The sequence below is a fragment of the Bactrocera neohumeralis genome, unplaced genomic scaffold, assembly GCF_024586455.1.
Source record: "Bactrocera neohumeralis isolate Rockhampton unplaced genomic scaffold, APGP_CSIRO_Bneo_wtdbg2-racon-allhic-juicebox.fasta_v2 cluster10, whole genome shotgun sequence".
NCBI lineage: Eukaryota > Metazoa > Arthropoda > Insecta > Diptera > Tephritidae > Bactrocera > Bactrocera neohumeralis.
The window spans coordinates 3,067,659-3,094,099 of record NW_026089623.1 but is presented as its reverse complement, the minus strand read 5'-3'; the positions used below and the strand labels follow the sequence as shown (position 1 = coordinate 3,094,099).

The 26,441-nt window shown below is 39.2% G+C and overlaps 1 protein-coding gene and 1 long non-coding RNA gene across 2 annotated transcripts in view; both read left to right on the top strand.

Moving 5' to 3' along the window:
- LOC126764884 (sphingolipid delta(4)-desaturase DES1) overlaps nucleotides 1-10,332 on the top strand; it is a 32,909-nt gene extending 22,577 nt beyond the window's left edge. Inside the window, exon 2 of the mRNA XM_050482532.1 lies at nucleotides 9,198-10,332. Coding sequence (XP_050338489.1) covers nucleotides 9,198-9,765 — 568 coding nt within the window. The 3' untranslated portion in view covers nucleotides 9,766-10,332. The remainder of the gene's footprint in view (nucleotides 1-9,197) is intronic.
- A 6,932-nt stretch (nucleotides 10,333-17,264) lies between these two features.
- On the top strand, nucleotides 17,265-23,322 carry LOC126765011 (uncharacterized). Its single transcript, XR_007668228.1, has 2 exons — nucleotides 17,265-18,892; nucleotides 19,245-23,322. It is a non-coding gene; the product is annotated as an uncharacterized LOC126765011 (long non-coding RNA).
- Nucleotides 23,323-26,441: the final 3,119 nt, after the last annotated feature.

Here is a 26,441-nt window from a genome sequence, read left to right as displayed (position 1 = left end):
ACGGCACTCCTCGTCGTACCAGCTGTTCTTTTGCACTTTCCGAAAACCAATGGCTTCGGTTGCAGCTGTTCGTAAGGAATTTGAAATGCCGTCCCACAGTTCCCTTATACCGAGTTGTTGACGAGTGCTCTCAGAGAGCAGTAGTGCAAGCCGAGTAGAAAATCGTTCGGCTGTCTGTTGTGATTGCAGCTTCTCGACGTCGAACCTTCCTTGTGTTTGTTGGCGTGCGTTTTTTGCTGCACAGAGGCGGGTGCGAATCTTGGCTGCAACAAGATAGTGGTCCGAGTCGATGTTAGGACCTCGGAGCGCACGCACATCTAAAACACTGGAGACGTGTCTTCCGTCTATCACAACATGATCGATCTGGTTGGTAGTTTTTCGATCCGGAGACAGCCAGGTAGCTTGATGAATCTTTTTATGTTGGAATCTAGTACTACAGATAACCATATTTCGGGCCCCGGCGAAGTCAATCAGCCTCAACCCAATTGGGGAAGTTTCGTCGTGGAGGCTGAATTTACCGACCGTAGTGCCAAAGATACCTTCTTTGCCCACCTTGGCGTTAAAGTCGCCAAGCACGATTTTGACATAGTGGCGGGGGCAGCTCTCATAAGGGCGTTCCAAGCGCTCATAGAAGGCATCTTTGGTCACCTCGTCCTTCTCTTTCGTCGGGGCGTGGGCGCAAATCAGTGATATGTTGAAGAACCTCGCTTTGATGCGGATTGTGGCTAGACGTTCATTCACCGGAGTGAATGATAGTACTCGGCGCCGGAGTCTCTCCCACCACGAATCCAACACCAAACTTGCGCTCCTTTATATGGCCACTGTAATAAATGTCACAAGGACCTATTCGTCTCTGTCCTTGTCCCGTCCATCGCATTTCTTGGACGGCGGTGATGTCAGCCTTTATTTTCACGAGGACATCAACCAGCAGGGCAGCGGCACCTTCCCAATTAAGGGTCCGGACATTCCAGGTGCATGCGCTCAAATCGTAGTCCTTATTTCGTTTGCCATGGTCGGCATCAAAAGGGGGGTCTCTCATCCGAGGCTTGTTGCTTCCTTTCATTGGGGGTGTTTTTTTACGTGGCGGGTCCCAAACCCAGCGCACAACCCTATGTAGGGGATGTTTCGCCTTCTCACATTAGCTCGCCTTTGAACGGATGTCCTTAGGCTACCCAGAGGATACTTGGTCAAAGACCGGAAGTAGTGAGCTGCTTGAGCCATGTGTAAAAGAATCGTTTCTGGCCACTCCCAAGTGAATGGCGATCAGAGAACTTTCCTCACTTGCGTGAACTTCTACACATGACTCCATCCTCCAAGATGCAAGATTAGTCGGGCAAAAAAAGTGTTGGAGTTAAGCTGGAAAACACCGAAAGTATTGACTCTGTATATGGGCTGTATTTTGACGGCCGCAAAGACAATACACTTACACAAGTCAGCGAAGGTGAAAAGTACTACCGCGACACTGTCAAAGAGGAACATATTTCTCTTATAGCGGAACCTGGTTTTCATTACTTTGGCCACGTCACCTCTCCTTCAGGGTCAGCTGAGGATGAGACGCAAGCTATGTGGCAACATTTACAAGACAATTCAGTTGATGTGGAACATCTAGAAGTTGTCGGTGCTGATGGCACCAACACGAACACAGGTTGGAAAGGTGGAATCGTTCGGAAACTAGAAGAAAGAATAGGTAGGCCATTACAGTGGCTTGTTTGTCTTTTACATTTCAACGAACTTCCATTTCGTGCTCTTTTCGAACACATAGATGGTGTCTCAAAGAGTCCAAATACATTCTCTGGCGACATTGGTATACTGCTCCCTGATTGTGAGAAGTTGCCTGTTGTCAAATTTGAAAGTTTTCCATCCTGCCAATTACCTTCTGAGGTTAAATAAAATATCAGAAGCTGTTATTGGGAGAAACCCGAAGAGCAGCCACCTCCACGCGGTGGGTTCTGGGTGACCAATACAGGTTAGCTAAGAGCTGCAACAATTTTCACCTTGCGGAACGGTTCGTCCTACGGCCATGATCACATATACCATTTCGGTAGCAAATGACGTGACAAATAACTTTTGTTTTATACATTTTGCCATGAGATGCGTATTTCAGGCGCTAGGTAGACAATTTCACGATTTTAGGCGAATTTCCGAAATTTCAAGGCCGGAGTTGGGGTTGAAGATGCAATCCGATCTCAAAACAAAAAGTTGCATTGGAATCAGGAAGTACTAAGGCAACTTTTCCGCACTATTAGAAATCCCGCATCGAAAAAAGTCCGGAATCGACCCACCATATTGAACATCTCCAAAAGATCGATTTATCACATTTTGACCGAACGTCCGACGTATTCGGCCCGAATAACGCGAAGATGAAAGTTGGCGTTTGTTGCACGATAATGCGCCGTCTCATCGATCGACGCTTGTGACCGATTATTTGACCAAAAATCACATTTTAACCATTAACCACTCCCCGAATTCACTTGATATGGCACCGTGCGACTTCTTCCTTTTCGGAAAATTAAATTTGCCCATGAAAGAAAAGTGTTATGCAGCCGTAGAGGCCATTCAAAAGGCGGCCATACCGGCCAACGAGCTAAAACACTCATTCGACATGCTTTTGGACCGTGCAAAAAGCTGTATTGAAGTAGAAGGAGACTGTTTTGAATAAAATTAATTGATTTTGCCGAAAACCCATTTGTTCTGTTTTTTTTTTTTTAAGTTTTGTTTACTTTGGAAAATACCTTGTATGCTTGCGACCCGAAAACAGTAGCCGAAGCCGAAAAAACCAAGTCAAAAATCAAGGTTATGTGGACAGTTTTCTTCGATTATCAAGGTGTGGTGCTCTCCGAATTCCTTCCTACCGGCCAGACTGCAAACCAAGAATACTATTTGAAAGTTATGTGTCGTTTGCGCGAAGCTATTCGCACAATTCTAGGTATTGGCAATCACAAACGCGTGTTTCGGGGAAAGTCAGTTGAAGCCATTAAACGTGAATCGTTACTCGCATTGATGGCTATTCCGGAACGTTGGCACATGTATTGGAGCCAAGGAGGATTACTTTGACAATTACAACATAGATTTTGAGGAATTAAGAATTTTAAAATTATCAACAAAGTCTTACTATTTTGGGCTCATGGTAGTACATAGTCTTACAGTAAAAATATTTTTCATGTTATACCGGAATATATGAATATAGGGATACTTGACTCTTGACACTGAAGAAGAACGAAGTATCTCATTTAAACACTTATTTATCTATCTAATTAATGAAAAAACTATTTTTTTTTGAGATCAGTTTATTTTCGTTATTAAGTTTTTGAACATGCAGTTTAAAATCCTTCTTCAATTATTCGGAACCTAGCTTTTTGAGCTTTGGCGGCTACGAAGACATCGATAATCGTCCAGAAATCCAACTTTTTTGCCGGATTCTGCCTCTAGGCAGAGGCAGCTAGACTTGAAATCCCGCCCTGTGTGACGAGCATGATTCATGAAAATCCTTTGCTAACGTTCTAAACGAACGTTCACTATTTGAATCTGAAAAATATTCTGAAAGTAATGCAAATGTTTGGGGAAAAGTCTGACTAATTTTCGAGCATTCATGGCATTCAATAAGTTTTATGGACTACGACGGATTTTGGCAGACCACCTTTTATTAGAAAGACAATGAAATGAATTGGGCTATTTTGTATTTCCGAATTTCCCAACGTTGTGTGCTGCTATAGAAAATATGGAAACATTTTTGAACGACACCAAAAAAAAAACGTCATTGCTCGAGACAGCTTTCAGCCGTGTCCACTCCTACCAAATTCAGGATGAAAGAATTGCATAATTATTTTTATGTTGGATGTGATTTTGCTCTCATTTATATTTACTGCTCATATCACTACCAATATCGTAATCCTGAACACATTTGCAGGGGCCGTCATTAAAACAGGGGTCTCTCATTAGGATCAAAAGCGTTATAATTTTTAACTATTCACTTAAACTTTTTTTTTGGAAATACGGGCTCCTTTCAGTACTCCGGGTTGTCAGGGTATATTCTGGATAAGTAGGAGTTTAACCTGCTACAATATACAGAACAAAGTTGCGCTAGAGTTACTCGCGTTTCTCGCGGCAGCTGGAGCTCTTCGTCTGCTATAGGTGGTGATTTGACTCCAAGAACGCCATTCACGGGAAGGGAGTCGGTGAAGGTGTTGATGGCTCCACTGTGAACGGCGGTCAGTACCTGTCCAAAGTCAGTTGCGTCCGAAGTCCGGTCGGCGTACTGTACGACGTCGTCGACGTAGTCAAGGAAAGACTTTTTGATGCTCCTAAGAGGCGGTTCCGCTCCAAGTAGATGGCTGCAGGGGTGATTTCTACAAAAACATCCCAGCAGGAACTGCTTGGAGAGGAGTTCATTATGCTCCTTGACTGGGAGCACAAGCGTCTCACTGTGGAGGTGTTCTATGGGAGACATCAAAAGGCATCCCGTCGTGGTCTGGAGGGCAGTGTTCTGACAGGTCTGAAGTTTCCTCATCTGCGTGTCACTGCATCCAGGCTTCCATATAGGTGTTGCGTAGTTAAGGACCGGCCGGCATATGGCCTTGTATGTTGCCAACAACGTTTCTTTGTCCTTTCCCCATGTGCTGCCGGCTAGCGACTTGAGGATTTTGTTGCGGCTCTGTACCTTGGCGATAATCGCGGTCGTATGGGGAGAGAAGGAGCATTGACTGTCGAAAGTTGCACCTAAAATCTTAGGGTTATTGACAGTCGGAATTTTGACGCCGTCGACTGCAATATTAAGCTAAAGTCTATACTCCTTCTCCAGTCTGTAAATATGGTCGCTGTGGATTTGGTGGGGGAAAGTGTGAGGTTACGTGCAGTGAGGAAACGAGAAAGGTCGGTGAGGTAGTTGTTTACCTTCGGACACATGCCGTCAATTCCATTGCCCGACGCCAATATCGTGCAGTCATCAGCGTACGACGTTATGGAAACCCCCTCTGGTGGTTGCGGGAGTTTCGAGATGTAGAAATTAAACAGTAGCGGGGAAAGGACACCACCCTGCGGAACCCCCTGTTTAATTCTTCTCAGTTTAGATGTTTCACCTCGAAATAGTACGGATGACTGACGACGTTCAGATAGTTCATGGTCCACCTCTTTAGCCCTGGAGGGAGCGTAGTTTTTTCAATGTCCTGCAGTAGCGTTGTGTGGTTGACCGTGCCAAAAGCTTTTGACAGGTCCAACGCTACGAGGATCGTTCTTTCGCAGGGTGGTTTCCGGTTGAGGCTACGAACTATCTGAGCGTTTATGACGCTAAGTGCTGTGGGGGTGCTGTGCACTTTTCGGAATCCATACTGGTGGCTGGCTAGGCTCAGGTGGTGAGTGAAGGTCGGGAGTAGCAAGGCCTCAAGTGTCTTCACTACTAGGAAGAGGAGAGTTATCGGTCGATAAGATTCCCCTTTGTTGGCGGGTTTCCCAGGTCTCAGTAGTGGGACCACTCTTGCGACTTTCCACACATTGGGTATTTGAAGGGTGTAGTGCGAACTGCCGGCTAAAATAGCTCGCGCACTTCTTCGGGTCCGAAGAGGCATGACCATTAAATTGAACTTCAACTCGGTCGTCATATCTCTTCGGGTTTGACAAAGCTTTGACAGTAGCCCAAAGCTTACTCACACCGGTGGAAAGGTTGCAGGACTTCAGGTGCTCTATCCATTTCGTCCGCTTATGATGGTTTACCATACGCCGAATTTCCAAATTGAGATCCCTTATTCGGGGATCCCCGGGATCGGCATGGCGTAAGGTGTCACGATCGTTAGCTAAAACGGCTGCTTCGGCTGGGAAATTGGGGCGGATTTCCGCTATTCTTCCAGCCGGGATGAAGCTGCGATCACCTTGCGGAATTGACGCTCGCAAACGCATACGTCCGTTGGAATAGGTAAAGCGTTGAAGAAGCTGTCAGTAAATTCTGGGAAGCCAACCCAATTAGCTTTGTTAAAGTTAATGAAGGTACGGTTGTCCACAGAAACAAAATTAGGAGGCTTCTCCATCGAGATAATTATGGGCAGATGGTCTGATGCGAGAGTTAGCATAGGTCGTCAGTTTATGCTGTTTATCAGACCACCGCAAGCAACGGTAATATGTATATGGGCGAGCTATTACAGGTGCCCATAACTCTGGTGGGGGCTTCGTCATTCATTGTCAGAATGTGGAATCGTCAATCTGTTCCGCCAGCTCCAACTCCCTACGGTCATTTGACAGGCAGGAATGCCAAAAATCGTGGTGCGCGTTAAAGTCGCCTAGTACCAAACGGTTTTCACCACGAAGTAGCGCACCTATATTCGGGTGATACATGTAACTGGGGGGATGTATATATTAAATATTTCGAGCTCGACATCGCCTGACCGGATAGCTATACCCTGACATTCTAGGGTAGTATCGCTGCGGTCGATGTCTTCATCGATTAGACGATACTGCACGGTGTTGTGCAATATGAAAGCTTAGCCAAACCGGCACAACTGCAGCATGGGGCAACGTGCGATTCACTCCACTCACGTGTGGTGCGCAGGCCGGAACACGCCGGGAAGTGACACCAGCCAGTATAGGAATTGCACTTGACTGATGTAACGTTCCGACGTATGACGGTCTGACACACGGAACAGACTGTGCGAGGGACCAAAAGCTGCTGGTTGGTTCTCGCACGAGGATTGGAGCGGGATGAAGGTTGGGGGGGGACAAGTTAGAGGGGGAGCTATGTTGCCTGATTAAGCTCCTGGGGATCGTGTAGGTCCTCTGTTGGCCACTCGGGTTAATGGCGGCGCGGCGCGCGAACTATGTGCAGATTGCACGGCCGTAGAGGCTTGTGTCGCAGTATTGCGCACGCAATATGGGGCCACGTAACGCCTGCTCCACTCCCTATGAGTCTTAAGGCCAGAGCAGGTCTTAAGATGGCTCTATCCAGTGCATGTATTGCACCTGACCGAGGTGGAGTTTGGATGGAGCCGTTTTGCGCATACGCAGCAGAAAAATTTCTCCGGGCCCGGGTTGGACTCGATGCCAGCACGAGTTAGGAGGATACGGAGAAACCCTGCTGCAAGGCATTGCTCCAATGACGACAATTTAATACTCACCGATCCAAACGGGATTAGATAGCCGAAAAACCAGCCCTTGGTCGGATAAAATCCGAGTCAATTCCGGTGCGTAGAACCGGCTGTCGTGAGAATTGCAGTACTGTCATTCCCCTCGGTGGATGAACGTCTAGCAACAATCCGCCTCAAAGCGAAGTTCCTCAACATACGACGGAAGAGAAGGACGATGTGACCAAAGATGCCTCTTGGAGCGTACCTATGAGAGCTGCCCGCACCACGATATCAAAATCGTACTTGGCGATTTTAACGCCAGGGTGGGCAAAGAAGGTATCTTTGGCACTACGGTCGGTACATTCAGCCTCCACGATGAAACATCCCCAAATGGTTTGAGGTTGATCGACTTCGCCGGGGCCCGAAATATGGTTATCTCTAGTACTACATTCCAGCATAACAAAATACACGAAGCTAGTCAGTATCAGTGTTTTAGATGTGCGTACGCTCCGAGGTCTTTACATTGAACACTATTTTGTTGCAGACAAGACTCGCACCCGCCTCTGTGCAGCAAAAAACGCACGTCAACACACACAAGGAAGGAAGAAGCTGCAATCACAACAGACAGCCGAACGATTTTCTATTAGACTTGCACTCCTGCTCTCTGAGAGTACTCGGCAACAACTCGGTATAAGCGAACAGCTGCATCTGAAACCTTTGGTTTTCGGAAAATGCGAAAGAACAGCTGGGACGACGAGGAGTGTCATAAAATTATGATCAAATTCATTATTATTTTTTGCGTGTCATAATCATTAATTCACAGAACTAATGAAACCTTTATAAAGTTTGATGAAAAATCCTTTTTTCGGTTAATGTTGTTGAGTATAATTACCAAATTGTACGATGTCTCCTGGATCGGTTTTATTTAAGCATGTCCCGGCGAGGCATTTAGCATTCCCAATTGTCGTCCTGGAGCAAACTCATAGAAGTGCGTGGGGAAATTCGGAAATATTGATTCCTTTAATATTGGAGGTATTTGAACAGAAAAATAATTTTTTTAGGCAATAATTTCGAATCAATTGAAATTTTCTACCGTACTTCTACGCAATCCAATTCTAAAAAGAATCACAAAAAATTGCCAAAGTTATTGCCTCGCCAATTGAAAAAAGTACTTTTGAGAAAACTCCATTTAAATTTTCATATAACTATAGCTGAGCCGGGGGTGGATTCATGAGATACGCTTAAAGTTGTTTGAAAAAATTTTCCTCGCGACAATACAACTTTAAACTTACAATTTTTAGCACCTTATGTAAATCATGGTTTAATAGAAAAAATAAATAAGTTTTTAAAAGACTTAAAGACTAGAAGTCTAAGTTCTAAACAGAATTTTCATGATGTTGTCCGTGCTAAGAATTAATAGACAAATTATATATAAAACGTTGACAAACTATTTTTTTTACTTTATTGTCTTATTTTTTAAAATTTAAATTCGATAAATACATTTTTGTTTTATTAATTAACCTTGTGCCATGTAATAAAATACATAATACGTATTCTGACCAACAATTTAAAGTGATTAGACTAATAATATAAATATTTTCTATTTCATGTAAATAATAGACGAATTAGATTGATTCGGCAAGTCGATTGCTAGGTGAATTCAGATGCATTGCTATGTTTGCATTATATATTTGTTAACATTTTTGTCTTATTGTCTAAATCAACTGTGATAATGTGCATAACTCCGTACTGACAAGCAGATGGCCTTAATCAGAGTCGCACAGGGAGTTTTCGAGTAGATTAGCATAAAAATATCTCGGTGACGACATTAGCAAGTGACATTTTTGTAAGCGAAATCTAGTAGATAAGTGATATAATATATCAAATGATAACATAAAATTTGTCATTCAATCAAATAAATGTTTCCGTTGAATTTAACGCTGTGAAAAATAATCTCTGACAAATTACATTAAAGTAGCCATTTTTACAGTAAAACAATGAACACGAGAATGACAGCATACGGTTGATACTATACAACAATAATATATCTTGCTTTTAAAATGAATGATATTTGGTCAAAAAACAAAATTTCTGAAACTTGTGTTAGGGCACTTTCATTTATTATAAATTAATTATCTTTATTATTTACAGATACCAAGGAGACGAGGGTATAGATACCGATATTCCTACTTTATTAGAGGCTAAGCTGTTTGATACAACTTTTGGAAAGTTTGTTTGGGTTTGTTTACAACCATTTTTCTACATATTTCGACCATTAGTCATAAATCCAAAACCACCCACCGGACTTGAAATTATCAACACTATTATTCAGCTTATTTTTAACACATTTGTCGTTTATTTCTTCGGATGGAAAGCACTAGCTTATTTAGTGATCGGTTCTATACTGGCAATGGGTTTACATCCTGTGGCCGGACATTTTATTTCGGAGCACTATATGTTCGCAAAAGGTTTCGAAACATACTCATATTATGGACCTCTGAATTGGATAACATTTAACGTGGGATATCATAACGAACATCACGATTTTCCTGCTGTTCCAGGCTCGAGGCTGCCTGATGTAAAACGCATCGCTCCCGAATTTTACGATACAATGCCCCAACATACGAGCTGGTCACGAGTACTTTATGATTTTGTTACCGATCCTGCTGTTGGTCCATACGCTCGTGTCAAACGTCATCAGCGAGGACTCAAAACATAAAACTTAATTTAATAAAAATTTAAAGAAAAATTTTGCATATATTCACAACATATTGAAAATAATCCTCTATATGAAATAATGAAAACAACGTCATTTATTTTATGTGCATTCGTTGGTATAATATTTGTGTTTTTAGAACAAGGCAAACTGAACTAGTTCGTAAAATGGTATTAGTCTTTGATGTATTATTTTCATTAAGTATTTTAAAATATTGCAATTTAGAACAAATATTGCTGTAAAAAAATTTTTGTTGCATCAAATAACTTGTCCTTTTTAAAATATAGGCTTATCTAAACTAAAACCAAATATTTGCATCCTGTTTAAACGTAGAATGACTCTACTTAAATGTAATAAGACACAAACTCTATTAATTCTATAAGCATAAACTAAGAGGCCATTTCTAAAAACCGTTTAAAAATAAAATTTTTATATCTACGCATGTATAAATTAATTATCTTTATTGAATATGAAGTATTATACATGTATATATGATGTATGATGTATATGTACATATTTGTATGCTATGAACCAAATAAATAAAGTTATGGATGTTTTTGGATGATGTAAGTTGCGTATAACTTTTTTTAAATTTATTTTGTTATGTATTTACCTTTTCTAAATAGGATTAGAATTTATTATTTAAGGCATCGTCTCAGTGTAACCCTCCAAAAATCACTGATTTTCGCGACTTTTTTTTTTGATGTTGAAATTAACTACTCGGTCGATTTTTTTTTTAATAAATATATTCATGAGGAATACAAAATGTTTTTTACGTTTATTTATTGGATGTAGAATAGTTAAATAAATTGTTGAAAATACACGTAAAAGAAAAAGGTCCTGTACGATGTCTTCAAATCTTCAAAACTTTTCTTTGAGAGTGGAAACCGTTTTGAAAAACACCATTCTGAGAAACACGTGTTTAAAGATTGGAGTTGTAGCGTTCCATACTCCGTTATTTTTCTTCACGAAACGCTGCAGTGATCAGAATAATTTGAATTTCGTGTTCAAAATTTGAGAGAATGTTTATGTGTATCGTAAAAATCGATTTTTGTTTTCGAAAATTTCACACTTAGACGGGCTCGTAATGTTTACAAAAACTTTTCTTCGCGTTGTTTGTACTTTACTTATAAGTATGTATAACTGCAGTCAGAAGGTTTCAACTCAACTATGGTTGAAGTTTTGTAATTCGGCATTAGAGATAAGTGTTGTCAAACTTCACAAGTTACCAAGCAGTTGTAGTTGAACATTACTGCGTTTACTTAGAAAAATATTAATAGAAAATGGAAGACGGGTAAATAAACTATTTTCTAAACAATTTTAAACTGTTTTCACCAGTTATTTTGTATAAATATGTAGAGAGGTGAAACATTTTTCAGCTCGGGAAGTAAAATCGCGAAACTGGATAAGGTTTTGCCCCTCTTCTTTTTTTTTTTTTATCCACTTTGCACAAATAAAGTTTTCATAATATTTAAGATATCCTTAATAACCATAAAAAGCGTGAGTTACTTCAGACCAAAATTACAATCATTTCAACTACTTTTTGATACTATCGTCAACAATAGAATAATTCCTTACTTAAACGAAAATGCAACAAACATTTGAAGTTAATTTAATTGTCAATAAAACTTTGGCTTACTTGGTGTTAGGTATTTCCAATGAATTGACTTTTTCGTAGGTGCAGTACATCAGGGGGCCTATTCTGTAACTCGATTCGAAAAAAAGTTTACTCGAATTCGGATTTTTTATATTCTGTAACTCGATTTTCGGATTTTCAAGCCGATTTGCCTATTTTCAAGCCAGTTTTCGAATAAAATATTCGTTTGCTTTTGAGTTGTAGAAAGCAAAAATGAGAATTGTACGTATTTATTCTGGCACAGGGTGGTCCTACTTTCGCATAATTATAAAGTAGATCCGAATTTCGAATAGAATACATTTACGAATCGAGATACAGAATAGAGCCCCAGATGTGGTCTCCAACTTTTTCATCGTCATAGCATAAATCAAAATTAATGACCATTTTAATAATTATTCACACTTTCGAGAGCAATAACTGTTTGTGCGACAACTGGTCTTGCGATATTTTGCTAAGTCGCACACATCCTCCTCGCAGCAGTCATCGCACAAAACCCACATACAACATACCAAAAGGTCACACAACCCAATACAACACAACATATCATCCACACAACCACAGCTACACATCATACTATCCACACTACACACCAACACTTCACCACCCACAACCGATACAAAAGGATTGGTCAGATCGGAATGGGCGCTTTTTTCGTTTTTCCCGTGACCTCGAAGGTTTCACCATCGGTACGTCCGTCGAAGCAACGCTGCATAATATTAGTGAAATAAATAACTTTGAGATTGTTTAAGTGAAAGCCAAAGTGGTATAATTTTTGTATTAAGAAAAATAAAAATAAAAGGCATTCGTTTGAAAAGGAAATATTCAAAAAATTTTCGAATTGTGATTTTAGTAAACATCCAAGGTGCAAGTTGAAGTGAGTATATCACCGACATCAGGGTGACCAAAACGAACACAACTAAACAAATAGTCCTTCGAGCTTCTTTGAAAGACACCTAGAAAAAAAATTAAATCAAAAAAAAGAAAAAATACAGAGTACAAGATACTCATATACATAGACATTAATGCAAATAAATTATAATAAACGGGGGCGAAACAAATTGAAACACAACTAACACAAAACTCACTAAAAGCGGGCGCGATTTAATGAAAAAAAAAATCAACTAAACATTAAGAACGGGGGAGAAATCCAGCAGGAAAGCAGAGAGGAGGAATGCTAGACATAGCAATAACGCCGGAAAAAGGAAAAAACTAAACTCAGAGAGCGAGAAGGAAGAGAAATATTCTCATAAAACATAAGTATCTCACCCTCTGAAAGATCCTTGGCGGAAATTAATGTGAGTCCAGTCCAATATATTTTTTAAAATTGAAGTTTTTATGCACACATGCACGTTCATATGTATGTATTTTTCTTTAAGTAGCAGTTAGTAATATTTCGGCATACAGTTACTTATAAAAAAACCTGTTCTTAACAATATATATATATATATATACATATATATATACAATATATACATATATACAGTAAGGCAGTTCGGTATATATGTATGTACATATGTACCGAAATAACTGAAATAAGGTTCGACCTGCCTATAAGCTTATTTTGTGTTTCCAAACACACCGCAATATTACTAAAAAAATAAAATGAAATTAAAATTTTACAAAGTCAGGTATACATACTTGCAACTATCCGGCGATACCCCTTGGGCTAATAAGCAACAAACAAGATCGTGTACAACCAACAAGCAAAGGCGAACAAAAAAAAAGAAAAATACATATGTATATACAGCTGCGAGCAGTGAAATAGTAGTGGGTGTTAGAGTTTTACACATCTGTGAGTTATGTAAAATACCAAACAATTTTAACATCAATTGAAATGCCAAAGTGGATCATATTTTCCAGGCTATGTTTATTAAAAAAAAAATACTGAAGGATTTTTGCAAGTTTTGTCTATACGAGTTCTTAGTACTTGGTAGGATGGCCATAATTTTTGATAACAGCAATACAACGCTTCTTCATAGCATCTACGAGACTCTGGCATCTTTTCAGTGGTATGCTCTGCCATGATTGCTGCACTACGGCCTACAACTCACACGGCTTTCTTGACGTCTGCCCAAAAGTTTTCAATAGGATTGAGGTCAGGGGATTGAGCTGGCTAATCCATAACCTCAATTCCATTGATCCGAAACCACTCTCTTGCCACCCTACTGGTGTGCTTCGGGTCATTATCCTGCTGAAATATCCATATCAGCGGCATGTCCTCTTCAGAAAATGGTATCGTAATATTCTGCAATATATCCACGTATGTGTATAGGTCAATTATGTCACTAATCTTGTGAATTTGGCCTACACCTCTGTAAAAAAAACAGCCCCAAACCATGATACTCGAACCGCCATGCTTCGTCATACTTTGTATTAGGGGAGCACCTTACATACTGGCGAATTTCAGAGAAAGTGCTTCATGACTTTTTATTAATAACGGTACTTTTCAAGGACTGCGGACATATAAATTATGTTCACGTAGAAGTCTTCTCACTGTATGAACACCTCAGGGCTGGTTCAGTTCGTTCCGAGTCTCCACAGCTGACATCCGAGGTCGAGACTGAGCACATCCTACAACTTTTCCTATAAGATTCTCTGAAAGAATCCGCCTTGCGCTCTTTTTTTCGCTTTTATATAAATAATTGCATTGCGAATTATTTAGGTTGAACACCCTACAAGTCTTTCCACTACCTTGTAGATTTTACCGTTGTTTATGACGGATTGAATCCATTCTCGTTTTTTTTTACTACAGTGCTTCCCGCGGCCCTCTAAAAGGTGCACAGTCATATATTTTTTACTTTTTACATTGAATAATGCATAAAAGAACAGAAAATTTAATTTTTGTTTGGTAAAATTAAATATTTTTTAGTAAAAATAATCTGTTTGCAACCAGCTCACTGTACTATTCTATTGCTCGCTCATAAAAACAGATAACCCAATATAATTAGTTCTAAAAAAGTAACGGTAAGTATTTCACACTTGTTGCTGTGTATAACAGGACCGTTACATTTCAGAGAATATAACTAGAATAATGATTGACGGCAATATCCTAAAAGAAACAAAATTCACTTTGCCAATAGGCACCACTATTTCAATGCTCGCAACTGAATATATATTATTAATATATGTATATATAATATATATAACAATAATTACAATACATATGTGCATATATTTCCGGGTCTTTTATTCCAATACACAAATATGTGTACATGCCTATATAATTAAACAATCAAATGGTACATATGTATATAAATTAAATAACGTCGAGGTTCAACGACCTGCCTTTTCGCTTAATTCGTGTATCCAAACACACCACAAAATAAAATACCAAAAAAAAAATATATATAAATCAAGTATTCCTACTTGCGAATCTCCAGCGATACCCCTTGGGCTAAACAAACAAAAAAAAAAAAAAACAGAAACAAGCAGGATCGCTTAAAACATAAGCAAAGGCAAAAGAGAGAACCACAAACGATAATAAGCGAAACTTATGTATGTACACATATTTTCTTTTACATTTGCATGTTTCCCCGCCGAAATTTATACCACACTCACCTTTCTGCTCTTTACATTTTCCGTACTCAATCAATAAAGAGATCCATATAAAACAATTAATACATATTTACCTGGGAACAAATACTCATATTCTATAAATATATAACATATTATATACATATATATATGTATGTAATTATTTTCCGCGCTCTCATCGAACGGTTACCGATACATAAATACATTTATGTGCATTTAGCAATTTTTGCTATACTGTACACACTTTTATAAACATATATACAAATATATATATATATACAACAATTGCACGAAATAAGTGATAGAAACGTATGCAAATAAATATACATACATTCTTGCTTATTACGGCTGTCTTTTCGCGTTCTTAAAAGATACAGATAGTATAATTTACAATTGTATTTCGAACGAAATATTTACAAACATTTTTCACATATTTTTTCATAACACCACTTTTGCAATTCTATTTCAAACGAAATATTTACAAAACACATTTTATATATGTTGGTATTATGACCAATTTTGCAATTGTATTTCAAACGAAACATTTTTAAGCTCAAAGCTTCCAATTTAATTTTATAAATGCAATCTGATAAATCAAAAAAGGTTAAACGAAGAACACCTCAATTATAGGAAATTCCAAAAATGGCTGAGAATGATAAATTACAAAGCACGTGTGCAGAAGCTACGCGCTCAAACTCCCTGCTTTCTTCTTCTTCTTCTTAATTGGCGTAGACACCGCTTACGCGATTATAGCCGAGTTCTGGGAAGTACTACTACAAACTACTGAATTTTCAGAAGAAGACCAGGCATGCGAAGCCTACTACAAGTCCACAACAACAAGAAACGAACATGGTCGGTATGTTGTGCGACTACCATTCAAACCAACTTTTCCTGAAACCATAGATCTAGGCCACTCTTGATTATCAGCAGTCCAGCAATTTCCAAGCCTAGAAAAAGAGCCTGATAAAGAAAAGTGAGCTTAAATCAGCATATGATAATGTGATGGGCGAATATCTAGACCTCAATCATATGGAAGAAGCTGTACCATATGAAAAAGTATCTAAAGGTAGATATTGGTCTTTTTACCTGCCACATCACGGGGTAATACGACCTGATAAAATCATATCAAAAGTACGAGTTTTTTCAATGCCTCAAAGTATACGAGCTCAGGCAAATCCAGTGTTTAAAAAACTGCAGTCGAATTAGCAGAAGTCGCAAAATAGAAGCTATTCGGTGCTTCGACTGTGTGCAGCATTCTAAAACAAGCAATTGCTTTTGCTTTTGTAAAAGTCAGAAGTCGCAGTCGAAGCATAGGCCAAAATCATGAAAGCAACGAAAAGCAAAAATCATCAGCAGACTCCGCTTCTCGTTTTCTTGCTTCTGATTTGCTGTTGCTTTCAATCGTAACCGAAAGTTGATGCTGTGGCAAGTGTCGGCTTTCGGAAGTCGTCAGCAGTCGAAGCCTCAAAAAACGAGGCATTCGACTTATTGTTGCTTTTGATTTTAACGCTGCTGCTTGAAGATGAAGATGAATAATTTAAAATTATAATGTTTTTTTTTAATATATGTACATACACGTTTAATCATTAAAGTTTTTATAAAAGCAGCGTCAAAATCAAAAATCAAAAGCAACAATAAGTCGAATGCCACGTTTTTTGAGGCTTCGACTGCTGACGACTTCCGAAAGCCGACACCTGCCACAGCATCGACTTTCGGCTACGATTGAAAGCAACAGCAAATCAGAAGCAAGAAAACGAGAAGCGGGGCCTCCTGATGATTTTTGCTTTTCGTTGCTTTCATGATTTTGGCCTATGCTTCGACTGCGACTTCTGATTTTTACAAAAACAGAAGCAGAAGCAAAATCATATAAAATGACACTTACGGCAGTTTTTCAAACGCTGGGCAAATCATTCAACGACGTACTATACACTGGTCCAACCTTATAACCAGATCTCATACTGCTAATACTAAATTGGCGCATGTTTAAATATGTTTTTAATGGGAATGTAGAGAAAATGTACAGACAAATTCTATTACACAAAGATGACCAAGATTTCCAGCATATAGTCTTCCGCAAATCAAGTAATAGTCCAATCAGCGACTACAAACTTAAAACCGTCACCTTTGGCATCAATTGCACACCCTATTTGTAGATCAGGACACTGCAAGAAGTGGCAAAAACGTGTGAAACAAATTTGCTCTTAGCAACTTCTGTGTTACAAACACAAACATACGTTGATGATATTCTATCAGGTAGCCACAGTCTGTCATTAGCGTGCGAATCACTATCTCAAGTGATCAAAGCACTGAATTCAGCGGGACTCCCCCTAAAGAAAATTACATCAAATCATCGCGAAATAATAAAAAACATAAAAAAGGAAGACTTATTAGATACAGATTTCCTTAAATTTTAAACGGCCAGTACAACAAAAACCCTATTCAATGGAATACGATAACAGATCAATTCTCATATACAATTGAGTCAATATCTGCAATGTCCGCTATAACCAAACGCCAAAAACTTTCCTCGGTGGCAAAACTTTTCGACCCCGCAAGATGGCTTTCGCCAATAATGATTCAAGCAAAAAATCCTCATTCAAGAATTGTGGCAAGATGGCACTGAATGAGATGAACGGGTAAAACCTGTACGTTTAACAAAATGGGTTCAATTTGCTAACAACTTGCATACTATATCAGATGTCATTTCGGATCCCTCGATGGGTAAATTTCACCCCTAACATTAACGCAGAATTACACGGTTTCTGTGATGCCTCGGAAAAGGCATATTGTGCAACAGTCTACATATGCACTCAGTATGATAATAAAATATCTGCACACTTCTTGGTAGCCAAAGTCAAAGTTGCACTTTTGAAGACACTCAGTCTGCCACGGCTTAAACTGAATGGTGTTCTTCTGTTAGCAAAATTAATTTCAATAGTTCAAACCCATCTCAAATTAACCGATCATAAAACGAATCTTTGGTCAGACACCGAAATAGTTTTAGCGTGAGAAAAACCACCCTATAGCTGGAAGACCTATGTATCTAACCGAATATTTGAAATTTTAGACTTAGTTGGCCCAGCAAAATGACAACATGCTGCAAGTGCAGATAACCCAGCGGATCTTGGGACAAGAGGTTGCAAGCCACAGCACCTCACCAGCACTACACTCTGATGGAATGGTCCAACATGGCTAACAGAATCACAAGAATTCTGGCCAAAGTCTCCCGCTCGGAATATAATACCGCCGGAAAATTGAAAATTTTCATATCACTCCAGAATAGGATGATATTTTCCACCGATTTTCTTCATTTTCTAGAGCACTAAGAGTAGTCGCTTACATGCTCAAATTCACCCAAAGACTTAAACAAAAAATTAAAGGGATACCAAATTATCCTTGCGTACTTGCCAAAGTTAGTCTCATCACATACACCCAAACTCGCTATTTCAGTCGAGAGAAAACAAAGCTGCTCGAAAGACGACCACTCGAAAAGGGAAGCTCTCTTCTCATCTTAAATCTATTCTTGGACATTAAGGGATTAATAAGGGCAAATGGAAGATTAGCAAATTCCAGCCTCAGTTACAACGAACGGCATCCCATTATTATACTTGAGAAATCCCGTTTTACTCATTTATTTTTAATATATCTTCACCAGCTTACATTACATGGTGAGCATCGCTTGATGCAGCAAATGGTCCGACAAGAATTTTATATACCGCGACTAAACCCACAACCACATCTGAGACATCAGGAGACTCACGCACTTTAATAAATCGATGGGAAAGAATCAAGATTCTCCATCACGAATTCAGCCACAGATGGAAGGAGGACTATCTTAAAGATCTCTATAAAGAGATATCCATGGAAAACGATCCAGAAGGAACCCAGTACAGGCGAATGCGTCATCATACAGGACGAATGCCTTCCCCAACCGAATGGCGAGTAGGCCGCATTGAAAAGGTACATCGGGGACGAGATGATCATATTAGAGTGGTAGATGTACGAACACAAACTGACATACTAACTCGACCGTTGGTAAAATTGTGTTTCTTTCCGACCACCGAATAACTGATTACCCAAACTTCGCGATATCAAACGCATAAAATAATATCAAAACCGTCAATTAATTCGTTTAATCCTAAGTACTACTGTTGTACAAACGATACATGCAAACCTAAAACCAATGAGCGATAACAATTGAACTGAACTGAATTAGTGATATACGTATCTATCTCTAAAAACAAATACCCAATTACATAATTCATCCATGAACCATACAATGTTTTAGTATAGTATATTTCTATTACAATAGAAATGGACATAGAAGACATCCAAATTACTCCCAAGACTGTGAAGTCCGCGATTGCTGCGCCTAGAGCATCAGCTCCACCCATCGCCGCACCAAGGACATTATTGAGTCCGCCAAGGCAATCATCTGCTGCAACACTTAGGGATACAAATGAAGATCCATTTGAAGAAAATTTGCTTCCACTATGCAGCTTATGCCATCGTCCTCATGTTCTTAAGAGGTGCACCATCTTCAAAAGCATGAAGCCAGCTCAACGCCAACAGATCGCCCGCGCACACGGCCATTGCATGAATTGCTTGGCAGACTCCCACACCACATTCGAATGCCCAACCGACAGGTCATGCCAATATTGTCAACGCCCTCATCATACCCTGTTTCATCGATTCCCTCGCCGAGTCAATCCGCTAGCAATCCACACAAATAACAGGCACAGACAACACGAGGATCCCGTCCAGCGTCGAAGAGTGCACCATTCCGGGCGCACCAGGGAAGCGCGCTCACGATCACCTCCGCCAAACTACGGTCATCGTAATCAACAGCGCAAACCAACTGGACTGAACGCCGTAGTGAGCACTAGGGTGGGTCGATTCCGGACTTTTTTCGATTCGGCATTTCTAATAGTGCGGAAAAGTTGCCTTAGTACTTCCTGATTCCAATGCAAGTTTTTGTTTTGAGATCGGATTGCATCTTCAACCCCAACTCCGGCCTTGAAATTTCGGAAATTCGCCTAAAATCGTGAAATTGTCTACCTAGCGCCGGAAATACGCATCTCATGGCAAAATGTATAAAACAAAAGTTATTTGTCACGTCATTTGCTACCGAAATGGTACAAGTGATCATGGCCGTAGGACGAACCGTTCCTGAGATACGAGCGAAAAGGCGGCGCGCCACAGCGCAAGGTGAAAATTGTTGCAGCTCTTAGCTAACCTGTATTGGTCACCCAGAACCCACCGCGTGGAGATGGCTGCTCTTCGGTTGCTCAGCAACCGCTTCAACATCATTAAAACCCGTTTCGAAAAGCAGCACAAGTCATCACTAATCAAGTCGAGAGAACCAGAGACGCCAACGTTCACACTAAGGCACAGAGAGTCAACCAAATAAATGATGGGATGCGAGATATCCAGTCATTATACAATGAGTCACCAAGCGAGTACACCGACCATAAGCATTTTTTATAAGGCGACATGGCCTACCAACCTTACAGCGCACATCACCAGATGGTATATACACGGAGTATAAACTTTTAGACTCAGGCGCAACTAGTAGTTATATAAAAAGAGATTATCCATACGCTAAGAGAATTGCATTAGATAAACATATAGAAACAAACACGTTACATGGTGGATCAATTATAACTCACAAAAGAGAAATAAATTTAGTTGGACATGATTTAATTTTTAAAGAAATTGATAAATGGCTGACATCATCGCCGTCCAAGAAATGCGATGGACGCGACAACAGCTGCGGCGAGTAGGTCCTTGTGGCATTTGATACAGTGGTCATATAAAGCAGCGCGAATTCGGTGTGGGATTCGCAATGGGAGAGAGACTCCATCACCGAGTAGTGTCATTCATCCCCGTGGATGAACGTCTAGCCACAATCCGCATCATAGCGAAGTTCTTCAATATATCGCTGATTTGCGCCCAAGTCCTGACGGAAAAGAAAGACGATGTGACCAAAGATGCCTTCTATGAGCGTTTGGAACGCACCTATGAAAGCTGCCCCCGCCACCAAGTGAAAATCATGCTTGGCGACTTAAACGGTAGGATGGGCAAATAAAGTATCTCTGGCGCAACAGTCAGCCTCCACGAGGAAACATCCCCAAATGGGTTGAGGCTGATCGACTTCGCTGGGGCCCGAAATATGGTTATCCAATATTCCAGCATAGAAAAATTCACCAAGCTACCTGGCTGTCTCCGGATCGAAAAACCACCAACAGGATCGATTAAGGTGTGATAGACGGAAGACACGTCTTCAGTGTTTTAAACGTGCCATCGCTCCAAGGTCCTAACATCGACGATGCAGGATGAGATAAATACCGAGTGTTGAAGAGGGAAGTGAGACGCATTTGCAGGCAGAACAAGAAAAAATGTTAACTTCGGCTGCACCGAAGCTAATATACCCTTCACAGGTGCATTTCTTTTAGTAACTATGTGCCCAGTTTGTATGGAAGCTATATGCAATAGTAATCCGACCTGAACAGTTTTTCGGAGATTATATTGATACCTTAAGCAGTAAACCATGTCAAATTTCGTGAAGATACCACGTCAAATGCGAAAGTTTTCCAAACAAGAACTTGATTCCGATCGTTCGGTTTGTATGGCAGCTTTATGCTGTAGGGAGCCGATCTGAATAATTTCTTCGGAGATTACATTGTTGCTTTAGAAAATAATCGATACCAAATTTGGTGAATATACATTGTCAAATGTGAACGTTTTCTATACAAGAACTTGATTCCGATCGTACAGTTTATATGGTAGCTATATGCTATAGTTAACCGATCTGACCAATTTCGACGGAGATTACATTGTTGCCCTAGAAAATAACCTTTATCAAATTTGGAGAAGATACATTGTCAAATGTGAAAGTTTTCTAGTTCAGTTTGTATGGCAGCTATATGTTATAGTGGTCCGATATCGGCAGTTCCGACAAATGACGTTTGCAAAATTTCAAAACGATGTTTTAAAAGCTGAGGGACTAGTTCGTATATATACAGACAGACGGAAATGGCTAAATCGACTCAGCTCAACATACTGATCATTTAAGTACATATATATTTTATAGGGTCTCCGAAACTTCCTTCTGGGTGTTACAAACTTCGTGACAATTTAATATATTAAAGTATTCTCAACCTTTTTTGCAACTATTTCTGTAACCTCTTTACTCCTAGGTTCATAGTTGTCGCCTCGGAGTCGCTCTATACGAAATCTTTCAAACTGATAACACAAAAGAACATCCTGGTCAGTAGGTAACTGGGACTCAGAGAGATTGTACGGATATATGCCAAACACAGGACATTTCTGTCTAAATTTAAATTTAGATACAGACATTTTGAGTTCTGTGTTCTGTTGAGAGAATATAAGTGATAGCACTAGGCGAAATCAACGACAAGAGTGAAGGAACTCGATGAAAAAATATTTATGTGGAGACCAGTCCGAACGTGTCGTATGGCGCAGGGAAATGAATGTAAGTGATAGAACTCGGCGAAATCACCGACAAGAGTGAAGGAACTCGATGAAAAAATATTTGTGTGGAGACCTATTCGAACGTGTCCTTTGGCATAGGTGAATGAATGTGAGTGATAGCACTTGGCGAAATCAACGTCAAGAAGTGTGGCCGCAAGCCGATTTTCAACTTGCGCTATGGCGCTCCGCATTTTCGCTCGTATCTCGGGAACAGTTCGTCCTATGGCCATGATCACTTATACCATTTCGGTAGCAAATGACGTGACAAATAACTTTTGTTTTATACATTTTGCCATGAGATGCGTATTTCAGGCGCTAGGTAGACAATTTCACGATTTTAGGCGAATTTCCGAAATTTCAAGGCCGGAGTTGGGGTTGAAGATGCAATCCGAACTCAAAACAAAAAGTTGCATTGGAATCAGGAAGTACTAAGGCAACTTTTCCACACTATTAGAAATCCCGAATCGAAAAAAGTCCGGAATCGACCCACCCTAGTGAGCACTCTGCAACGGTTGCAAAGACTTCTAGGCGATTGCGGTATTTTGCTAAGTCGCACACATCCTCCTCGCAGCACTCATCGACACAACATGTCATCCACACAACCACCGCTACACATCATACCAACCACACTACACACCAACACTTCGCTTTTTTCACCACCCACAACCGATACAAAAGGATTGGTCAGATCGGAATGGGCGCTTTTTCGTTTTTCCCGTGACCTCGAAGGTTCCGCCATCGGTACGTCCGTCGAAGCAACGCTGCGTAATATTAGTGAAATAAATAACTTTGAGATTGTTTAAGTGAAAACCAAAGTGGTATAATTTTTGTAAAGAAAAATAACATTTTGTAGAATCCAAATAAGCTTTGAAAAAAATAAAGAAATAAAAATAAAAGGCATTCGTTTGAAAGGGAAATATTCAAAAAATTTTCGAATTGTGATTTTAGTAGGCATCCAAGGTGCAAGTGCAAGTGAGTATATCACCGACATCAGAGTGACCAAAACGGACACAACTAATCAATAACAGAATTAAATTGTTTTGATGTTTCGTTTAAAAATTGCTTTAACTTCAATCGAGCTGACGAAATATGTTGCCACTTGAAAATAGGTCGTTACACTTTCTTTCTCATTGTGATAGATAACCTTTAAAACATGTATTTTTAATGAATTTATCTAATTCCATCAAAATTGGTACCATCCTTTATTATAACAGCATGTCCAGTCAGAAAAGATTATTTGTCTATACTTTTTTAAAATTACAATTTGAGGCTCGTTTTGTATCTTTAGTTAACAACCATCGCGACTTAGCATGTGAAATCATCACTTTATTTACACGACTTTTGAAAGCAGTTTATTATTCAGTGATATAGTTTTTTTTTTTAAGATTTCGAGTTCAAAGTCGTTATTATAGTACCTAATTGTATAAAATTACAGAATAAACAAAAACCATTTTGTTGTATCTGGTACATACTTTCAAATATTCATAAAACATTATTGACCTGTTTTAAAAAATAATATTTACCATTTTATTGGCAGCAAAAAGTTATGATGTTAACTGACTCGGAAAATGTTGATAGGTTTGTAGTTATACATGGTATACTATGTGTCGTTGAATCGGAATTACTTTAGTTACTATTCTATAGGCAGAAAAGTTTTCCCAAATAATTGCTGTTTTTAATAATCACTTTCTCGAAGCAAACATTGTGCTAGTGTTTGAAATATAGTAAACGAATTTATTATATCGACTACAATTAGAATTAACAAGAATGTTTTTTAAATGTATATTATAACAGGAAATGGGTCTCTTATCAACTAAAGCTAATTTAGCACATTGGAAAATAACACAAAATTTCAAAGTGATAACTTTCTAAAAGTTTCTAGTTAAAAAGTTGAGAACCTCGTATCGTTTCTCTGACAGGGCGTGTAAAATGCAGTGAATGGATATTGTGGGCATTTTAAAAATATTAAAGAAATGTTTTAATGAACAATTGGGTTCGCGAAAGATCTTTGTGTAAAATAAGTACCGCACTCCTCTGCGGATTTTCAATTGTAAAAATCTTTTTTGGCATAATTTTTTCATACTATCTCGGTGAATACCTTTACCGCACTACTCTATCCTACGGATCTAATCGTTGGCGAACGTCAATTTCGCAAAGTGATTTTTACTGCTACGGTTCGCATAAGAGATTTTAATTTAGAGATTCGACAACTGGTAGATCAGCTTAAGCGGACGAAATGGGTAGAGCCTGAACATGAAGTGCAGCCACCTCTTCGTCGGTGCAAGTAAGTTAAGTAAAGTAAAGAATTGTGTTTTTTTTTATTTTAAACTGCAAAGGTGGACGGCCACCTTATTTAGATTATAGTTGGTGGTATACTTGGGTTGGCTACTATAACGGAGTGAAACTGTACAGCGCGGAACTGTAATCCCAACTAAACCTACTGTCGATTACCGATATTTGGAGGATGGTTAAGCAACGCTTTTACGTAATAGTCCGAATACTTTCAGCACCGTGCTGACTGCTTGTCGCCAAATTCTTTTCGTATGCTCTAGTCGTTTAGTCGATACGCTGTTGCACCTATTTTGTGGGCCGGTTTCCACTTTTCTAGTCTAATAGGATTTCTGGAGATGTATCTGTACGAAACATATTTTTTTTTTAAATCGGCTTCATTGCATATATTTTGGATAGTGAACTAGTGAGAGCACTCCATTTACCAAGGTTGGGTTAGGTAAAAATCTACATGTTCTATTTAGTCATAGCTTAATGTTGAAAATTTTGGTGATTTTTACGGATATTTCCATTCAGGCTTCTTAACATCTTTCACGATTAATGGCTGTTTGCGTAGTTATACTAACTTTTTTGCTCTTGACAGTCATCATAAGTATAATCCGCTCAAGAATTTTACCAGTGGAGTTTAACATACAGAGTGGTCGGAAATTAAACCAATTTGTCATAATGTAGGGAAGTGAAAAATTTCCTTTGGAAAGGTTTAACCGCTGATATGCTTCTCGAACCTCGCTCGAAACATTCGTGGTGAAAATTGGGTTGGTTTCGGTAGAATACCGATACTATTCTTCCCTGAGTCTGATATTTGTCCTCCAAGATGAAGTTTTTTCATTACCGCTTTGTACGTGAGCCGCCAATAATTGTTTTCAATAAATGTAGGAATGTGTAAACGGACAATGAGACTTAAATAAAAATTAAAATAAACAGGGAACAGTAGGAACGAAGACGAATTAAGGACAGGCAGACAGACAGACCAACGGCAGAGATAAAGAGATGCCCAACTCATCTCTCATTGGAAGTGAGAGAGCAATTGCTAAACGTTAAAACCTCCTGAACTTTGACAGCTGATCGAGTTCAGGAGGTTTTGACGTTTAGCAATTGGAAACGAGCGATGGCCAGATTAAAATCTTATCAAAAAAATATGTAAACTGAGGGATTTGTTGCCGCTTATAAAAAATGTAAAACAATGAAAATTAAATAAATTTGTGAAATTTACATGTATTAGGTGCAACGTTTTGTAATGTCAAGCATCATAGTACTATTTTCAATGGAAAATTATTAAAAAACATTTATTGACTGAAAGCTAAAAAGCTTAAATCCTTTTATTGGGTATTGAATGGTCAAAAGTCAGTTGTTGTAACATACCATAAAAAGATTTAAATAGTTTTTATATATACTAAATAACGTCTATATAGTAATTTTTATTCGTACTAAATGTTGGGTGTTTTAATTTAAATACTCAAAACTTATTATTTTATCCAATCTAGCCATAATGGAAAATGTTATAAAAAATGCTAATTTTGAAGCGCTCTCATACTAGAATAAGTTGGACATCCCTTTATCCCTGCTACCGGCAACCACGGATCACAGTAGACCACCACAGTAGCAGTAGCAGCACCAACAGTAGCAGTAGCAGCGGTAGCATCAGCAGCAGCAGAGTAGCAGCAATAACGGAGGACATATACAGTATGTGCGATAAAATACAGTACAGCGTAAGAGGTGGCATTAC